Source organism: Chrysemys picta, chromosome 4, assembly GCF_011386835.1.
Source record: "Chrysemys picta bellii isolate R12L10 chromosome 4, ASM1138683v2, whole genome shotgun sequence".
In the NCBI taxonomy this organism is placed as follows: domain Eukaryota; kingdom Metazoa; phylum Chordata; order Testudines; family Emydidae; genus Chrysemys; species Chrysemys picta.
In genome coordinates, this window is record NC_088794.1 from 46526060 (window position 1) to 46547820 (window position 21761).

At 41.9% G+C, this 21761-nt stretch overlaps 1 protein-coding gene across 31 annotated transcripts in view; it reads right to left on the reverse strand.

Moving 5' to 3' along the window:
- Window positions 1–21761, reverse strand: part of DENND2B (DENN domain containing 2B) — a 307166-nt gene that overhangs the window by 204746 nt on the left and 80659 nt on the right. For 4 of the 31 annotated variants that reach the window (XM_065592195.1, XM_065592186.1, XM_065592171.1 and 1 more), the window contains exon 1: window positions 7760–7896. The exons of 22 other annotated variants lie outside the window; for them this stretch is intronic. Coding sequence is in view for 4 of the 9 variants with exons in the window: in XM_065592186.1 (XP_065448258.1) it covers window positions 7760–7764 (5 nt within the window). In the remaining 5 variants the exon portion in view is untranslated. Of the gene's footprint in view, window positions 1–7759; window positions 7900–13529; window positions 13865–21761 lie in introns of those variants that run through there. 5 more of the 31 variants (XM_065592187.1, XM_065592181.1, XM_065592189.1 and 2 more) reach the window with 5 other exon arrangements.

Below are 21761 nucleotides of genomic sequence, written 5' to 3' on the forward strand. Positions count from 1 at the left end.
AGGCTCCACCATCACTATCTATCCTAGGCTGCTCTATGCATGTCCTCGGTGTTGCTAAGTCCCACAAGTTTTCCTTCTCTGGCTAGTGTTTGGCAGAGGGATTATTTCAATCAGCCCCTTTTATGTGTTTCTCCAGCTGCCCAATGGCACGACTGCCAAGGCAGATGCTCTGGCTTCATTATTAACTGGTGTCCCAGATATTTCTATCCTTTTTTCTGGATAACTACAAATAAAGGGTCGTTACACTCTGATTAATCTCAGTATTTGTTATAAATTAATTTAATTTAATATCTAGTATTTTTCTAAGGGATTTGCTTTCAAATTCATTTAGACTGTTTGTACCTTTGGTGGATTTCCACCTTTCCCATTCATATGTTAAGATGGAAAAAGCAATTGAGTTGAAGATTTATAGTTTGGACAAATAACCATGTAAACTAACTATCTTAGCAATAAAATTTTTTTATTTAATATGTGAATTTAGAAAACCTTTAAAAGGGAAACTGTACCAAATAGATGTAATCACTGCTCCATGTTTTAAAATGAGCATATTAAGGATTTTTGTAATTTAGCTGAATTACATAATAAACTTTCAAAGCTAGGTTACTTCAAAAACATCCCACATGCTTTGATAGTTGGCTTTCAATACTCCCTCCTCCAGATTTCCTCATGTTTTTATCATTATGAGCTCTATCAAAGGAGTCAGAGCTAAAGGTGGCAATGGACCAAAGTCTCCAGCTGAAATTGAAAGAGGCAGGTGAGCCTTTTGCATGCTGCAAAGATGAAATGAGAACAATTAATAGCATTTTCTGCAAAATTCCACTGAACAGTGTCATAATTTGTACTCACTGAAATAGCATAACCTAAAACATAATTGGGCAAACTCTTTTCTCAGTCATACTGGACTAAATCCAGAGTAATTCAGTGACCTCAGTAGAATTAGTTTGGATTTATATTGGTAAAACTGAGAGCAGAATTTGGGCAAAATCCTACTAGTAGATGCTAGCTGCAGGTTGGTACCAGTATTCTTCATCATAGAGAACTGCATGGAGAAAATGGGATGCCTAGATCCATATTCTTACCAAACATTTACGCTCACCTACATTCACCCCCACAACCAAAGTGAAATTTACCCTTATGCGTTGTGTGTGCGCAATGTGTTCCCCATCCAAACACAGAAAGAACATGCTGTATCCTATTTATCGCTCTCTTTAAAAAAAAAAAAACACAGAAGATTAATTATATTATTTTCAGCTACCTTATCCAAATGTCATTACGTTAGTGGCCATCAGTCATGTTAGCTGCATTGATTTTGCATTATTCCAACATTCTAATGCTTCTCTTACTCCCGACATCTGGGAATTCTGATTCAAATGAAAAAAAGCAACAGAGGGTCCTGTGGCACCTTTAAGACTAACAGAAGTATTGGGAGCATAAGCTTTCATGGGTAAGAACCTCACTTCTTCAGATGCAAGTAATGGAAATTTCCAGAGGCAGGTATAAATCAGTACCCTCTGTTGCTTTTTACAGATTCAGACTAACACGGCTACCCCTCTGATACTTGATTCAAATGAGTTTGGTTAGACCGTGAAATGATTGTGCAACACTGCAGCTCTGTGTGGTTTCCTCTCTTTAATTTTGCTCTGATGTTGACCTTCACCCTTAATTCAAGGCATAAAATCGTCATCAAGAAGAAATTTTTCCCCCTCCAATTTACAGCTAAGTGCATTACAGGGGAGTTTATACCTTCGTCTGAAGCATCTGTCACTGGCCACGGTTGGCCCATTGGTCTTGTTGTGATACATAGCAATTCCTGTGTTCAGCATTCCCAAAATCTTTTAAAACAATTTAAAGAATTTTTCCTTTTTTTTCCTCCAGCAACTTGATATGTTTGCTCATAACTTGGCTAGATTCTCAGCTGGCTTCAGTGGACCTACACTGATTTACACCAGTTGAGAGCCTAGACCTTATATGCAAGTTTAATCCCGGGAGATGGGAGAACACATTTTTCCAATTGAATAAACATTATCAATCATGTAATTTGAGACTACTGCTTGAAACTTAAAGTTAATTAATTTTGTATTAAGAGCTGCAAGTCCTATATTTCTAACATGCAGACTGTTGATTTGGAGCCTTTTACAGGAATAGTTAATTATTTTGTATGCAGTGCTAAGCCACTCCTCTTGCAAATGACATAAATGGCAACAGCTAATGAATTAGCACCATTCATTCCCTCGTCCCATATTGCTTAGCATTTCAAACTATCATGAAATAATGCTGTCATCAAACATCAGCATTAATATTTGTGGATCAGAAAAGTCACACGTGCGTGATTAAAAGAGAACCAACCTGTAACGTAGAATGACTTCTTCCGATGGAGAACGTTAAACCCATCATTAGCATATGTGGCTTTATGAATTCCTGACTTTTAACTTGAAATACAAGACCCATGCAATCCCTCAACATTATCTAATATATTGGTTTTCTTTTCTCAACATCAATACAGCAATCAAAAGAAATCTAAACAAATGTTTTATGTGTGCAGGATTATGCGCAGGCATAAAAATCCATCAATACAGTACCCAGCCGTCTGCCCCAACTCCAAGTTCTTCAAGAGGACTTCGACTAACAGGAACAGGAAAGCAAAACTTTAGCGATGATATAAATAATTATTTATTATTTGATTAAAGTGTTGCCTCAGGACCCAGCTGAGATCACGCTCCCATTGTGCAAGGCACTGTACATACACATAGTAAGTCTCTGCCCCCAAAAATTTATAATCTAAATAGAAACGCAAGAGGAGAAACAAACACTGATTGGTGGAATAACTTGCCCCAGTTCACATGGTAGGTCAGCAACAGGGCAGGAATAAAATCCAGGGCTCATGAGTCCCAGCCCAGCGCCCTGCCCACTAGACCACATTGCCTCTGCCTAACATAGATGACAACAAACACAGGTAATAGAGATGACAATGACGTGAGACATTATAAACACTTTGTGGCAAGGACTTTTTGTTATATATGTGGCTAGTACAATGGAACCCCCAATTCCTGATTGGGGCCTCTGGGTGATAATGTAATACAAATATTAAATGATAATAATTTCACAAAATGTATATGATAAAAGTAAAATGTAAAGGCATCTAATACAAAAATCAGTGTAATTATGTGATAGAAAGTGATCTCATGACATTATATACTATAAGCCAATGGAGTTCAAAGAAATTCCGTTGCCTGCTGTCCAAGAGAAAGTCCAGCTACAGTCATTAGGAGTAAGGAAAAAGGGATCTGACTGGGACTGTTGTTGATTTCAGTCCTCCAGAACAGTGGATATTGTCCATCACTGGCATGGAATTTGCTCTTGAAATCTCACTATTCTTCTATGTAAACCAGCCAAGCAAGTGGAATGATAACAAACATTGCTGTATCAAACTCCAGATGCCCTATAAGGATTTCTAGTAAAAACTGGCACTCAGCTTCAGTTTATATTTGTGGTTGAGGGAGTAAAGATCTTCCCATTTTTCTGCATCTATGGTAGGATTTTATGGGGGATAGTTCAATGTCCTATGAGACAAGAGTCAATATACAAAAATACAAAAAGCCACTCCATATGCTTTTACACTAAGAAACAGACAAAAATCAGTGTTATCCACTGGATAGCAGAAGGGATCCCATAAAGACCACAGGTATTTACAGGAATGTGTGTGTTAAAGATTCATTACTTTTAAGGCCAGAAGAGACCATGGTACACTTTTAGTCTAACCTCCCAAATAACACAGGCCATAGCATTTCAACGAACAATGCCTTTATCAAGCCCCTGGGAGGGGTTCATGGTAGGTGGACTCACAAAAGTGAGGTACCCTAAGATGAAAGCCTACCTCATTAGCACAAGTAACTGAGCTAAACTATTAGCATCACCTTTGTTGGAAAGATTCTTCATGGTGTCTGAAACAAGCTTCACCATTGATCTAGGATCTAATCTATCTGACTCAGCTGTTTCAAAGTAGCCATCAGTATAGTATCTCTAGGTACCTTAAACAACATTAATTAATAATGGCAACACTTTGAGTTCTGGAAGGACTCCATTCCCCACCCTCCTATGTCTTTGCTGTTGCCCTGAATGAGGTCATTTTAGGTGGTTGTGTATTTCCAAGCCAAACACGGCTGGCCTACTTTTCTCCCTCCGTCATTGCTGAGAAAAAGCTTGTGCACAGCTATTAAGTCATGCATTGTGCTGCAGATGCAGCAGGATCATTCCCCACATAAAAGCACAGATTTGTATCTCAGCCTCAGAGAGTATGGTAATTAACCCCCACATTAGCTGCCAGGACATGCATGCGCCCCAGCAGCAATATTCCATGGCCATTCATTGAAATGACTAGACCACCTGAACATATCTGGTCAATCTCGCCATGCAGAAGAAGGAAGAAGGTGGCAGAAAGAAAACTGTATTCAAGCAATGACAAAGTTAAGAAAGACAATATCAGCCCTTTGATTTGTGAAAAGACTGCTTTTCAAACTCACACTGTATCCTACAAATCCAGGAGCGGCCAACATGAGGCTATGTGCCAGATGCAGTCCACAGAGTTCTGTAGTTCAGCCCAAGGCCCTTTCGTATTTAATGGAGAGGTGCAGCTCCCTGAGACAACAGCTACCAGCATGCAATGATCCATTTTGACCCATGTTGGGACCTGAAAGCTCTATAAGTCAAACTTCTGTATTAAAAGACAAGGACAGCTACAAGCTGCTCCATTTATTGCAAATCAAATGCTGCCCTTGAGTTCTTGCCAGGTTATCAGTATAATCTTCAACTGGGCAAAATTTAGCTGCCACACCCACATCCCTTTACAAGCCCTATCTAAAGTTTCCTCCGTGGCTCCCTTTTGTCCACAATAATGGGCCAGATCCTCAGCTGATGTAAATTGGTATAGATCTATTGAGCTTCATTGAGCCACATCAATTTACATCTGTCGAAGATCTGGCCCAATATATGCACATACTGTAGGCCAATTTTTCAAAATCAGCTGCCTAAATTACACCTACAAATCCCGCTTTTGATCATGCACAATTCAGGCATCTACTTTTGAAATAGTGGCCTCTAACATCTCTGCTTTCACTCTGAAGTTTGAGACAGACCCATAGAAATTAATGTGACTTTTTGTTTTTATTATCTATTAAATAAGAAAAGAAATCAGGTAGTTGTGTGTTTGAAAACTGACCTCTGGAAAAATGGTAGGAAGAGAGAGAGATAAGTATGAGCTTAGAACATAATTTATCATTGCTCTGCAAGATTTACAGGAACACAGCAGCATCTTCCCAAATAAGGCATGAGAAAGTAAAGAACAGTTTAAAGGTTGTGGCTAACAGCTGTAAAATCACATATAAAACCTTTCTGCATAAGCTTTTCTATTTTATGTGAAGTTTTGCATCTAATACTTTTCCTTTGTCAATGTTATAGTGTAAGCCATCTGAGAGATTTAAAAGCAAAGGGTTTTCAGCAGTGGGTGAAACCACAAAAAGTTTAACTGACAGCAGGTTTTGGCTCCTTCTTTACTTTTAAGCATATATTTCTCAGCTGTTGCTTCTCTATGTAGTGGCTAGAAAAGCTTGTAAACTTCAGCACAGGGCTCCCACATTTCCAAATATAATACTGCTGAAACAGATTTTTGTTTGTTTGGTAAATATGATGTTATTCCCTTTAGTTAATTCAAAAGAACGTGTAAATAATAATACTTTACATTTACTGCATAAGGTACCTTTCATCTAAACATTGCATAGTGCTTTTACCAACTAATATTAATTAAGCCACACAACAGCCCTGTGAGGTAGTCAAATAGAATTGTCACCATTTTACAGATAACTAATCTAAGGCACAGAACATTTAAATAACTTGCCCAATGTCATACAGCAAGACAGTGGCAGAACTGAGAATGAAGTCAGGAGATACGACTCCCACCACACTCCAGTTCTAAGCACTGGACAACACCTCCCGGCAGTCGAATACATAGCTTTTCAGTATCTAAAATATATACAAAATGGTAACATGTGTCTTGCAGTAGCACAGTCAATTTTCCTTCTGTGCCATCAAACATCTGTAAACTATCTGCAGTGTGATAGATTTTATATTTGAACAATTTTAGGGAATAGGGGAGTGATTGCTTATAAAATATATATTCTTATATACATTGGAAATAACACAATCCCAAACTGCATACTAAAGCTGAAATACAATCCTAAAGCTATGCTTCCATTCATAATCTGTTCCATTTGAACACAACGTCTGGAATGAATTTTATCCTTGTGTTGGACCAGGGAACCACAGTTTATCAAAGCACTGTACTTTTCAGTTTCAAAACTGTATCCCTAATATTTTTGCCTGTCAAATCCAATGAGATTAGCAGACTTCTCATCTGGGATTGTCCACGAACAGAAAAACAGAGCAGAACCTGACGGCCTGTAGACACAAAGAAATAAAACCCTGGTATGTATCCCATGTATCCCATTATTAAAAAAAAATCCAGTACACATAATTCCAAGCCAGTGCAGTTTAAAGGAAGCAGCATGGTCTATTGGTTAGAGCATGGAAGTGGGAATCAGGATTCAACTGTATTCCTGGCTTTGCCACAAACTCATTGTGAGACTGTAGGCAAGTCATTTAACCCTCTGTTCCCCCATGTAATGTCAGTAAAACACTACCTGCCTACTTTATATAAAGGGTTAATGCATTTTGCATTCCATGCCTGAGAGGTAATATAAATGCAAGATATTATTAAAACATTATGGCTTAGATTTTCAGAGCCATCTAGGATATCTGGCTACCCAGCTGGCATTAAAATTAATGGGAACTGGGCATCCAATCCCTTATGTGGCTTTAAAAATCTCAGCCCATAGATTTAATATTCATTTTTCAGTCTCGCCATTTTTCTACCATGAATCTTATGATGCTGACAAGGCCAAGCAAACAGTGCCCAGTTACATCAGAGCTGACAGTTAGCATTTCCAATACACAACAATCCACAGAGCAAGATGACAGGAGGGTGTGAGGTGATGACACGAAAGCTTCTAAGAGAGGCGTAAAAAAAAGTTAGCTTTTTGACTAGCACACGAGGGATATCAATTTGTGTTAGGACTGCATCTGATCACCATGGTCCTTCAGTTATAGGGTGAAATCTAGAATAATGAACTCCGGTTTACCATTCAGTTGCTGCTTCCCTTTTTAAATATGCATTTCTCACTTCTCTAACTCTTAACATCTTCCAAAGAACTCGGTATGTTTTTTGCTCACACACAACATGACTGGAATACCCCCCTAGAGTAAGGCTTCTGGGCATTCTATTTCAATAGTACTTTGATAGATGGAAATGTAGGGCCAGATCCTGAGCCGGCATAAACTCCACTGAAGTTACCCCAAATGAGGATCATCCTTATAGCACATTATTTTTCTTTGATAAAATAATCAATACAAAAACCGCACACAAGTAAAAGCTTGCCACCTGATAAGTACCGATATATATTCTGCTATGAGTAAAACCACCAAAAACACTTCCATTGCTTAACAGGAGCCCTTTATTCATTCATTACGCTTCATCCAGTAACCTGCCCATTGACTTAGTCTAGATTCCATCACATCTTCAACAGAGTGAGCAAAATTCAGAATTTCCTGTGGGAAATTCCAAGATTTTAACAATTGGTTTTGTCCCAGATTGTGACATATAGACCTCTACCCCAATATAACGCTGTCCTCGAGAGCCAAAAAATCTTACCGCATTATAGGTGAAACCGCATTATATCGAACTTGCTTTGATCCGCCGGAGTGTGCAGCCCCGCCCCGGAGCACTGCTTTACCGTGTTATATCTGAATTAGCGTTATATCGGGTTGCGTTATATCGGGCTAGAGGTGTAGCTGAAATTTTGAAAAAAAATGGTCATTAAAAATGGAAATTCAGAAAATTTTTGATTTGGAAAAGTCAAAATGTGTAGTTTCAACATTTGAATTCAGCACTGAGGACTTATATTCTCTGTGGCTGACATAAGAAATATTTTTACATTTATAATTAAATATAATCATAACAGAAATAACCACCTAGAAAGACCTTCACCTGATTCCATTTCATAACAGCTATAGCCCAAAGTGTGTTCTTATTCATGAGCCACACACCTTCCTTGATTGCCGCTTGTTCTAGAGATTATTCCAAAAGACACCTGAGATAGGATTTGTGAAGCATTCACTTAGGAAGGTTTAATCACTCAATTAAAACACTTTCTTTTCTTTTCTTTCTAGGTTCCTCTTTCATCCCTATTATTCTTATTTGTTTCTCCCCAACTCTACACAGCTCTTTCCTACAGGGCCCTTTTGTCCCTGTTCTATAATTGAAGAGAACAGGATGAGATTTCATTCCCACTAGTCAACACTGCCCCTGCATTGACCAGAGAAAGGCTGAAGACAGTCTAACCATTGGTAGGGCCCTACCAAATTAACGGCCATGAAAAACGCGTCACAGACCATGCAATCTCATCTCCCCCTGTGAAATCTGGTCTTTTGTGTGCTTTTACCTGATACTATACAGATTTCATGGGGGAGACCAGCATTTCTCAAATTGGGGATCCTGACCCAAAAGGGAGTTGCAGGGGGGGGGGGTCACAAGGTTATTTTAGGGAGGTTAGAGTATTGCCACCCTTACATCTGTGCTGCCTTCACACCTCCTGTCAAGGCTGTATCCCCACTTTGAACTTTAGGGTACAAAATGTGGGGGCCTGCATGAAGACTTCTAAGCTTAACTACCAGCTTAGCTTTGGTCCGCTGCCACCATCTCAAGCTAATTCCCTTCCCTGGGAAGCCTTGAGAAACCTTTCACCAATTCCCTGGTGAATACAGATCCAAACCCCTTGGATCTTAAAACAAGGAGAAATTAACCATTCCCCTCCTTCCTCCCACCAACTCCTGGTGAATACAGATCCAAACCCCTGGGATCTAAAACAAGGAGAAATTAACCATTCCCCCTCCTTCCTTTCACCAACTCCTGGTGAATCAAGATCCAAACCCCTGGGATCTTAAAACAAGGAGAAATCAATCAGGTTCTTAAAAAAAAAGGTTTTTAATTAAAGAAAAAGGTAAAAATCATCTCTGTAAAATCAGTATGGAAAATAACTTTACAGGGTAATCAAACTTAAAGAGCTCAGAGGACTCCCCTCTAGTCTTAGGTTCAAAGTACAGCAAACAGAGATAAACACTCTAGTAAAAGGTACATTTACAAGTTGAGAAAACAAAGTAAAATTAAGACGCCTTGCCTGGCTATTTACTTACAAGTTTGAAATAGGAGAGACTTGTTTAGAAAGGTGTGGAGAACCTGGATTGATGTCTGGTCCCTCTCAGTCCCAAGAGCGAATGAACTCCCAAACAAAGAGCACAAACAAAAGCCTTTCCCCCGCAAAGATTTGAAAGTATCTTGTCCCCTTATTGGTCCTTTGGGTCAGATGCCAGCCAGGTTACCTGAGCTTCTTAACCCTTTACAGGGAAAAGGATTTTGGAGTCTCTGGCCAGGAGGGATTTTATAGTACTGTACAAAGGACAGCTGTTACCCTTCCCTTTATAGTTATGACACCTCCCGATCAGCTGTTTTGTGGTGTGCAGGAGGCTCTGGGTGGGAGGGGGGAGGAGCAAGGGCACTGCAGGCTCAGGGGAGGGGGTGGAGTGGGGGCAGAACCTGTGGCAGAGCCAGGGGTTGAGCAGTGAGCATCCCCCAGCACGTTGGAAAGTTGGCGCCTGTAGCTCCAGCCCCGGAGTCGATGCCTATACAAGGAGCCACATATTAACTTCTGAAGAGCCGCATGTGTCTCTGGAGCCACAGGTTGGCCACCCTGTTCTAGAGTTATGGAAACCAGAACTGGACACAGTATTCCAGCAGTGGTTGCACTGGTGCCACATATAACCTCTCCGCTGCTACTCAAGATTCCGGTTTATGCATCCAAGTATCACTTTCATGCTTTTGGTCACAGTGTTGCACTGGCAGCTCATGTTCAGCTGATTATCCACCATGAGCCTCAAGTCTTTTTCAGGCACTGCTTCCCTGGATAGGTTCTCCCATTCTGTAACCATGGCCTTCATACTTTGGGCCTAGATGTACACATTTACACGTGGCCATATTAAAATGTATATTGTTGCTTCCAGCTTACCAAGCAATCCGGTAATCCTTTCCCCCCCACCCACCTCGCACAACCCCTTGTTGATTGGTATTAATTAAATTACCCTCCTTCAATTATTTATTAAATCAAGTCCTGTATCAGCAGCTCATTAGCACTTCTGCAACCCCACAATCACAAATACTTACCTACATGCCTCCAGCTTTCATCCAGACCACACCACTTGATCCATTGTCTACAGCCAAGCTCTACGATACAATCGCATTTGCTCCAACCCATCAGACAGAGACAAACACCTACAAGATCTCTATCAAACGTTCTTACAACTACAATACCCACCTGGTGAAGTGAAGAAACAGATTGACAGAGCCGGAAGAGTACCCAGAAGTCACCTACTCCAGGACAGGCCCAACAAAGTAACAGAACACCACTAGCTGTCACCTTCAGCCCCCAACTAAAACCTCTCCAGCGCATCATCAAGGATCTACAACCTATCCTGAAGGATGATCCATCACTCTCACAGATCTTGGGAGACAGGCGAGTCCTTGCTTACAGACAGCCCCCCAACCTGAAGCAAATACTCGCCAGCAACCACACAACAAAAACACTAACCCAGGAACTTATCCTTGCAACAAAGCCCATTGCCAACTCTGTCCACATATCTATTCAGGGGACACCATCATAGGAGCTAATCACATCAGCTACACTATCAGAGGCTCGTTCACCTGCACATCTACCAGTGTGATATATGCCATCATGTGCCAGCAATGCCCCTCTGCCATGTACATTGGCCAAATTGGACAGTTTCTACCTAAAACAATAAATGGACACAAATCAGACGTCAAGAATTATAACATTCAAAAACCAGTTGGAGAACACTTCAATCTCCCTGGTCACTCGATTACAGACCTAAAAGTCGCAATATTACAACAAAAAACCTTCAAAAACAGACTTCAACAAGAAACTGCAGAACTGGAATTAATTTGCAAATTGGACACCATTAAATTAGGCTTGAATAAAGACTGGGAGTGGATGGGCCATTACACAAAGTAAAACTATTTCCTCATGCTTATCTCCCCTCCTCCCCCCCCCACCCAGTTCCTCATATCTCCTTGTCAATTGCCAGAAATGGGCCATTTTCATTACCACTACAAACAGTTCTTTTTCTCTCCTGCTGATAAAAGCTCACCTTAACTGATCTCTCTCCTGCTGATAAAAGCTCACCTTAACTGATCACTCTCCTTATAGTGTGTATGGTAACACCCATTGTTTCATGTTCTCTGTGTATATATATCTTCTTACTGTATTTTCCACTATATGCATCCGATGAAGTGGGCTGTAGCACACGAAAGCTTATGCTCAAATAAATTTGTTAGTCTCTAAGGTGCCACAAGTACTCCTGTTCTTTTTGCGGATACAGACTAACACGGCTGCTACTCCAAAAACAATCACAGGTGTTACTCAGGATGCATTAAGACTCAGTCAGTCAGGTTTTCAAAGGCATTAGATGCTTAAAGATGCAGATATTTTTAGGTACCTAACTCCCATTTAATTCAACGGCGTTAGGTACTTATGTGCTTTTGAAAATACTATTAGGTGACTATCTGCATCTTTAGGCACCTAAATACCTTTGAAAATCTAGCTCCTTGTGCCCATTCAGAGGGTAATGCTGCCTGTAAACTAATCCCTCTGATGTATGTGTTCTGCGGTTCACACAGCCTTAAGGGATATTTTTTTGCTGTAAATGTGTTGTCATTTTGTTTACCCTCTTCTCAGACTTCTCTAGAACAGGCTCAAAGGGTCATGAAACTACGTTCCAAACAGTCAAAAAATTAAAAACAAACCCCCTATTGAGCAGCTTGGACAGCATTAGTTTCAAACTATTTTAGGCCGTGTGACCCTGCCTCGTTCAATTGAAACCTGCTCTTTGTTGAAGTGGATGAGACTTCTTTTCTGAAACAATTTTCTGGCATCACTGAAGTAAAAACGAAAACCACCTGAGCATGCCAAATACTCAGTCCTGCTGGACTCATTTGTCCTATGATGGTTTATAAAAATCAGCCAGCCACATTCTGTCCTTAACTTTTCCTGTGCATGTATTGGGTACTAACCCCAACAAATCCTGACTGAAGGACATTCAGATAAAAGTATATTAATTCCTAGCAGTTGCATGCACCTGCCCACTATGGGTATGATCCAAATCTCTTTGACGTCAATGATGGCCTTTTGTGTTAACTTCAATGGGCTTTGAATCAGGCTCTATAGTGTCTGTATTGCTTCACTAGCTGGGGTACAGTTCTGCAGACCTTACTTGGACAAACTTCCATTGGAGCAAAGACTGCAGATTCAGAAATTAAGTTGTATCAAAAACAAGCAAGAGCCTGGCACTCAGACTCTGGCCAGCTTTAGCCAGCTGCCAGAATTGAAGTTATCCTACTGCTTAATTTCAAGCAGAAATCAAAACTAACTGCATAAAGCTGCTGCTCATTATTAACAACAATTTAATTTTTCTCTGGGTAGTACCTATCTCATTTTTATCCAATTACAGTACTAAGCTATGCTGAACATCAGAGCTATACAATTTAGATCTTAAGGCCTTCTGGGAAAACAGAGTTTGGCTTAACAGAAAACATTAGCACTGACAATTACACAAAGGCATATCACAGGACCCCAGGCCAAATTCTGCCCTTTATTTTCTTTGCTATAGACTTCAATGAGGTTGGCTTCGATGGGGTGGCTTAGGATGGAGGTGAAGGCAGAATCCAGCCCTTTGCTTTTCTATAATGCTAAAATTGCATATCACACATTCTTTCTACAACTGCTAAGCATTCTCATCGTCTCTGAAATCAATCTGTTTTTGCTAAATCCTTTTGGAGCTAGGGTGACTAGAACTGGACACAGTATTCTAGACGAGGGTGAAGTGACATTATAATAATTCCAGTATTATTCTCCATCCCATTCCTTATGCAGCCTAATATTTTGCTTGTTTTCTTGTCTTCTACTGCTCATTAGCCACAAGTGTTCTTTGGATTGTGCAAAACGACACCCAGCCCTCTCTTCCTGAATTAACACATTAGCAGATTTCATAAATACAAATCTAGCAAGTTTTTAACTAGCTGATCTTCATAATGACTTAGGGCCCAATATCAGGGGGTGCTAAACCAGCAACACCCATTGACTTCGCCACCTGGAAGAATCAGGCATTTAGATGGGAACACTACGTCTATTCTCGGGGGGGGGGGGGGGGGGGTTGCCTGGCACCGCCCTTGAGCACACCCTCTCATTGCCCTCAGCCCCCTCTCGGTTCCTTCAATCATTTACTCCGACCCAAGTACTTCAGATACCCCCTTTTGAGGGGGTCTGATTCATTAACTCTTTACAGAGTTCAAATACCCCTTCTTTAGTTCCTCAGCTCCAAGCCTGGCTGCCTGAGAGTTCAGGCAGGCTTCTTCTCCCAGGTTCAGGTGCCCCCAGCCCTCTTCCTGGTGCTGGGCTGCAATTCACACACAGTCTCACTCTCCTTGGATCAGGTGCCCACAGCCCTCCTTCTGGAGCTGGGCTGTAATTCAGGCCAGCTACAGGCCTCAGCCAGCTTCTTGCCAGCTGGCCCCTTTTCTCATTCAGTCCTTTCAACCCTATGCAGGCAGGCCTCCTCTTTATAGTTTCTTCCCTCTATGAAAAAGGAGGCAAAACAGGTGCTGCCTTCCTTCCCATAGCACATTCCGGGTAGCTAGGAGAGAGGGGCACCTTATCCCATCCTGCACCACAAGTTCCTTGGTCCCAAGCCCTTAAAGGAACCATAATGAGTCTTCCCCCAACACCACTTATTCCCTGGGGCTGCTTCCCCTCTACCAAAATCTGCTTCCTAGGACCTTGTATCCATCAGCTCTCCCAAACCCTTGAAGGGCCATACCAAGGCAGAGGGCTTGGCTGACCCCCTACTGCCCTTATAGGGGACAGACCACTCCATTACAGGATGCAAAATCGCTATTCTGAGAAATGTTTTCAGCATCACAATCCACACAAGTGCTGAGGACCGCTAACTAAGGAGGGGAGCCTTCACGGTTCCAAGAACTGTCTTTTTAAATATATCTATTGAAGTGGCAATTCCGTCTCCTCCCTTCACTGCTTGCAGGAAAGGCCTTTGCATGGAAACAGGACAGGAATGCAAACTTCAAGTTCAATTACAAAGCGAAGAGACTTTTCCTATTAATTCTTGGCATTATGTTCCTCAGAGGCCTGTATTGCATCTTTTAGCCACAGTTGTGTTTGTTTTTTTTCATTGATTCATGATTGAGACATTTTGATCAAAAAGTAAGATAGTGACTCTTTCGTTTCAAAAGGAACTATATATAAAAAAAAACCTCAGGACACACAGGGCCAGATTTGGAAATCAACTGCTTGTGTGTTAAGGACTACTCCACCTGAAGTAAGAATGGCAGAATCCGACTCAGCATTATTCTTATTGAGGTAGTGCCCAGGAAGCCCCATCCCGGACCCCATTATACTGTACTAGGTACTGCACAAACAGGGAACAAAAAGACAGTCCCTGCTTGGATAGTTTGCCCTCAGTCTTCGCAGCAATATGGATTTACAATGGTACTTTTAACCCAAACAGTCATTCATGCACCCACCCGTGTTTCCTAAGGGGGGTGGGATGGGATGGGTCTCTCAGTATCATTGTTTGTTGCAAGCAGAGTGAAAATCCTTTACAGCAAACCTCCTGGGTGAACTCTTAACTCTTCATCTCGCTGTAGTTTTGAAAAGAAACGATTGGTAATGCCTCCGACCATTGCCACCAGCTGCCTTTGATTTCACACCTCAGGCTCCATGGTGAGGATTGCTTTGCTTTAACTTGGCATTGCCCTTTCCCATAAAAAGGCAGAGCTTATGTCAGTTTTAATTGTTATATGTTTTTCAATGCCTCTGCATTCAGAGCACCCCAATGCCGGGGGCCAGATTCTGCTGGCCTCACTCAAGCAGAGTAGTCCCTTATTCAGTGACTAGTCCCACTGAAGTCAGCTGAGCTGTACTTTATACCCTGCAAGTAGGCACACGGACATCAAATGGGACTACTCACAAAATAAGATACTACTCAGTGTGAGGGAGGGTGGCAGAATCTGGCCTCTGTCTTGCAGGACACTGTATATATTTGATACCTGCTTCTGATCAGTTGTCCTTGAGTGCTGTGGCGCTGTTCCCAGCTTCCACATCAGAGACATGAAAGGCATGCCCAGTCAGAGAGAGAAATGCTTTATTACTGTACTCTGGCCTCCTCTTCCACCTTTGACTATCTCCTAATTCTCTCGGACATTAGAGATATGAACTCTTTTTTCAGAGCTTTATCTCACAGAATGTCCAACACCACTGATGTGTAAAAGCCTTGATAGAAAGAGCACATCTGCCATTAAGATCTCCCACAAGACACTGTGGAAGTCTAGCCCTGATCTAGAGTGGCATTCCTTTAAAATGAAAACATTTCCGTCTCTCGCCTTCCCTTCTGTCTTTTGCTGTGACTAGACCTGATATATCACAGAAAAGCTGATCCGCCCTCACTCCGAGCCCAATTGCTCACACAGCAGATGAACAACAATCATTTTGCCATTAATGTGAGACAAGCGCCTCCCTTCTGCTTTACATCCTTGTTTTTTTTTTTTTTTAATTCAGATTCCTACTCTGTCTCTACAGACACAGGCTGTAAAAAGAAAGCTTCTATTCCTCATTCTGCACCTGTACCCAGGATTTTCATCTACACTTGAAAAGTGCCATGTGGAATTACAGTTCTAATTGCATTAACAATAATAACTAATAATAATTAGAACTATTAATCATTTTTAAAAGCCTGTTTACACCTATGTGTATTCAGTTAGCTTTTCCATCACCAGCATGACATCACTGCAGATGTCAGTATGCCAGTGAGTAATGGAAGTGCCATGAATGCTTATTTCAGAGGTGGTCATTTGCAAACACAATCCATGGAGTTATACAACACTGACTGTGTCCACACTTTCCTTAATAGAGAGATGCAGCCAACAGGGATAATAAGTCCCAGGGTGTAGTCTTGATTCAAGCAGGTTGCCTTTTGGTCTCTTGTAAAAGTTGTTTAGTGGCCCTCTCTTGGGCAAAATTGGGCTCTCCTGATCAAATGATTCCCCCTGGCTGGGGAATAGAATATTCCCAGTGATGTTTTTATTACTTGGACTCTATTTATATGGTCAAGTTGGACAGAGTGTAATAATTTGTGGCTCCGAATGTGTGTGTGTGTGTACACATACACACGCACAAATACACAGATACACAACATGGCAATCAGCTAAGCCACACACATACATGCAGCATCCCCTAGCTGGGCCAGCCAATTTGATCCACTGTTACCAAGTGTGTACAGTGCTGAATGCAATTATCAGCCATTGTTGATGTTCCCTGTCCATTACCCAGTGGGTGCCTTGCAATGTGAAAGACTGCAACTGGCCAGCATTGGGAGAGTCCTCAGAGTTCCTGGAGCAATGGATGAAATTTCTCAACAAATGAGATGAGCTGTTGATTCCTGGTCTGTAATATGTGACCTGAGTCAGCCGCAGGGAGTAGTTACTGCAAATTACAGCGGAATGGAATGGATCCTAACTGTTTGATTCACATGCAAACAGAGGTGAACCAGTCAGTTACCAACTCTCCCCTCTCATCCTTATGGCTTTATGGCCTTGCTCCCATTTCTCCACTAACAGCTTGCAAGTAGTGGACCACTCAACCTCTTACTCCCCTTTAAAAGCAACAATGTTCTCTCTCCTCTTCCTCAAGCAAGTAATTGGCCTCTCCCGCTTCCTCCTCCATTCCCTGTCTAACAAGCAGTGGGCCCTTCTCCCTTTCTCCACCCAGCCTTCAGAGTAGTTGGCTGTTCCCCCAACTGCAATCAGCAGGTCACCTTTTTTCTCCCTTCTCTTTACAAACAACCTGCCTTTCCCTTCCTCACTACCAAGCATTTTTTCAACAGCAGCCCTCTTGATCCTTGTGACACTACACCCCATATTCATCATAGTGGTATGGTTATGATATGATGATGACATAATTATAATCCATCTGGTACAAGATCTGTCTTGTAAGGCATCACTGGAAAAGTTATGATTTGCTGAATATGATTATCCTATTTGTATGCATGTATCATTTCTGTATCTGAAGTTATGAATATTGACTACGTATCTGTAATTCAAATGTGCTTACTCTGGATAACACCCACAGATAGCCTTTCAGGTACAAAAATGAAGAAGCTAGACAGTGTTGATGGCCCGTCAGCAAAGACAATGGACTATGGAAGAGCTTAGCCCTCATGTAAACATCTCAGCCATCTTGTAAGTAATGGCTGCTATTACTCAGTAAGGGCATGTGACCAGACCGCATGATACTAAACTGCATTTTGGGTACCTGTATTTTTCCACAAACAGGGCTGGAAACTAAGTTTGGAACAAAGGGTTCCTGCCATATGGTAAAGCTATATAAGGTGGGCCTCACTAGGGCCCTCACTAGCCATCTAGGGGCCTCACTCCCCACAGAAGGACACTCCTGGAAATACCTGAGGAACAAAGACTGCATTTTCAACAGTCTGCCATCTTGTTTTTCAACAGCAGCCATCTTGATCCTCCATCCAGCAGACTTATCGTTCCCTAGGAAGGGATAGAGGGAATGGGGCTGTGAAGGCAGCTGACCCAGGACTATTGGAGCAGAGGATGGCTTCTGCACAAGAGGGGAGATTTACATGACCCTCAATGCACAGTTCTTGGGGTACTGTTCAGCCCCACTGCACCTTCAGATGTTCATCTTGTGCATTACCATTCTCAAGACTGAAATCAGGTAAAGGGAGCCTTTAAGACCGCCTGTGCTGGGAGTCACTCTCTGCATCATTTACTGTCTGTCTTTGTCTCTGAATACAAAGCCAGCTCTTTTCTCAGGAAATGTGCCAATCGCTGCAAAGCTGTCTGTACATGTCCAGTATGTCATTAGCCTATGCATGCTCTGTTGCAACTTTGCTGTTGCTGTGAAAAGGGCAGGAATCCTCCCAAAATGAGATCTTGCACGTCAGTGGTTAACACCCCTCTCACTGCCAATATATCGATTTTCTAAACCCAGCCTGCTGCCTGTTCAGGGAACCATGTGTAATGAGTTTGGTGGGCTCAGAGCAGTGCCCAAGTGGCTTGTGTTGTGCAAGTGAATGGCTCTGTCCAAGAGCATGAGCTAGAAAGGCTCAAGCCACACTACACCATTTACCATGTCCTAAAACACTTTTCAATAACCCTTTTAAAACACTTTTGCCTCATCTACAAAAGCTGGGGCTGGCAACACAAGAGTGTCACCTGAAATCAGTTCCAACCAAGGTGAAAACTGTTTCAGGATCTGTGAATTGGTGTTCTCTGGAAGGGCCCTGAGCATCCATATAATAAAAATCACCAGCAGTAACTGGTGCAAGCACCCTCGGCAAAGAGGCCAAGAAGTGACTAGGCCGGGAGACTGAATTTCTTCTAGGCAGACGCTCCAGCTCAGCTCTGAGGCATACTGACAGTAGAACGTATTTGGCATCTCCAAATATTCTGGATAAGCAGGATTGTGCTGTACATTACAGCAATGGTCTTCATAGCTCCCGGCAACCCTTCCTGTTTTCAGCACTTAATAACACTATCAGCTTGCTCTGAAATGTTGCTCTCCAATTAATAAGTTTAGTGTCAAGCTAATAACAGAGGGTGTGCACAGGCCTCAGGTGAGGCATGTATTTGGGAATATAAATTGTGCTGCCACAAATGCCTGCACATTGTTACAACAATAGCTGCAACCACTGCTTGCTCCCTGCAGGGGGCCCATAGGGCAGTGCTCCTCTGAACAGAGCTTGGAGCTCCCTGAATTGGCTCAATTGTCCTCAGGCCTCTTTTCTCTCGGTCTTTTTGTGCGTTTCACTGGTGCCTTTAAATTGTCATGTATGCCTGTTTGAGCAGTACTGGGTGAAGCTGTAGTCACACCCTGACAGTCTGAGCTGGACCAGGAGAATGGGGATGTTTGGTAGCTTGGAGAGGGTTATAGGTGTTTGCCCCTTTTGGAGAGTGGGATGGGTTTGGAAGGGCCAAATTGTGCCTTTGCCACTGATGGGGAGCGTGGAAGGTTTGGCAGCTGGGAAAAGGGAGGGGTTCCATTCTTTTGTCATTGAGGGTTTGATGGGATGGGAGAGTGCTACTTTTCACTGGGGTATGGGAATGCCATGGAACTGGGCCCCACAAACACTAGAACCAGTTCTGTAATTAGGTGGTAGAGAGGGTTAACACTCCACCAGGAGCCCAGAGAGCTGAGTTCAGGAGTATGGCTGGAATTCAAGTGACGACAAGTTTGGCACACTCAGCCATTCACTAATGGCACCGTGTCAGTGTCCCACCACGCTCTGGGTAGGTTGGACATTTCCAACCAAAAACCATCCAGGGCTGCGAGCCAGGATTGAGGTGCACCATCAAAGCTCACTGAGATACGTGAGAGCACCTGCCAGCCCCAGGCCAGCTTGTAGCCAGGCCTTCGCTTTCATAGGCATTAGGTTCACTTTCAGTCTGAAACATTAAAAAATGCATCTGGCTTTTTAGCAGTGAGATTAAGTTGAAACCCCAGACCGGAAGCCTTAATTATAACAGATTTGTGTGAAAGTTGCCAGACTTCCCTCTACTCTGTGATGGTGGCTGTGCCAGAAGTCTGCTTTTTGTCACAATAGCAACTGTGTTAAGTTCGGCAAAGTAACTAGGTCAAAGATGCAGAGGCAGAACAGAGATCACTGATTACAGCTAATGACATCCTGCATGGCAATGCAGAAGGATAGCACAATCATCGCAAGGTTCTTCCTGTAATTAAAAGGTAACACATCCATCTCTCCCACTCCCAGTGTGCACAGCTTGGAACAGATACAGCTGCATTGCCAACTTTTATACATTTCACCGAATGCCTGCTCTAAGGCAAGGCTGTGGAATGAGCAAAATCAGAGAAGAGCACATGGGAGGGAGTAAACTCAAAAGAATAATTTGAATTACTCATTCACGCTGCCGAGTTCTAAATTAACTCTAACCACCGGGGGAAAGACTTGGGTGTCATTGTGGGCAGCTCTCCTAAATATGCAGCCTGAGTATAACTAATCAACCAAAGTGCATAAGGAAAGGGGAATAATACCAAATATATTATAACACCATTCATAATGCAATAGTACACCCTCACTTGGAATACTGTTTTCTGTTCTAATCACCCAATTTTCCAAAGGATATTGCAGAAACAGAGGAAAGTGCAAAGATGACTAGATTGTCAACATGAAGACAGATTGAAAAGCCTGGGACTCTTGTTAAGAGAGGAGACAAACAACAGAGAACATGCTAATGGGATACAAAACTATGACTGGGAAAGAGGAGGTAAATCAGGCACTCCTATTTATCTTCTCTCATAATTCAAGAGCAAGGCATCACATTTAAAGCTAATAAGAGCAAATGCATTTTTGACTTGATACATAATTAACCTGAGAACTTATTGCAACAAAGTACTATTGATGTCAACTGCATAGTAGAATTCACTATATGGAAATCAGAACATCCACAGTTCCATGAAATATGATTAAAACCAAGGATATAAATCTTCATGCTTTAGGATATAAAGTGACCATTAATTGAGTTTAGGAAGAAACTTCCATTCCAGGCATGTTACTCACTAGCCATCCACTACAAGGTTCTTGCACCTTCTTCTGAAGTAGATGATACCAGACATCACCAGAGACCGGATACTGGGCTACATGAAAGAGTATGGCAATTCCTATGAAAGAACAGGTGAGCCTGTAATGGCGTCTCAGACATGGAATGTACATAACTCTGCACATAGGATGAAACTATTGCTTTGTCCATATTCTCTCTCTCTCTGTGCATATGTCTATCTAGTGATATAGCCATATGTACATCTAAATAGAGAGAGGAAATGAGTGCAAGACAGACACCATGACTACACCATCATGGACAATGTAAACCTCTTATTTTTCAGGAGACACAAACGAATACAGGACACAGACGAGACAGGATAAAGCAAAGACCCCAGCAGATTGTGAATGGTGGACAGAAGTTAAGTATGGTGACTATCCAGTCATTGCACCTATCCTATTGCTCTGTAGAGTAACCCTGAGTTTGTGAATAGGGTTATATAACCACCCCTCTGAAATTCTAGTCAGTCCCTAACCAATGAAAATATAGAGTCTGCCACTGCCCATGTGCTGCTTATTATACTTACACCAGACCAGAGTGGGCGCCTGCAGATCAGTTATCAAGTATCTTTTTATTATTAGTATAGTTGTAAAAATGTTATGATTTACTAATTTTTTTTTTATTTCCCACTGGTAAGGTATATATAGTATATATACACAGTATATAAACATATGTAGACTACATTTGGCATATGTCCACAGAGAATGTTAGGACATATGGAAATTATTTCATAGGAATATTGAAATTATGCCTTATATCACTTTCAGAGGTAACATGTAAAAACTGCAAAATGTAACATTATGGGAAATACCATTCAGCCAGACACACTGGGGGACAATTCACTAGACTTTACTTCAAAATCAACCACATGGAACTC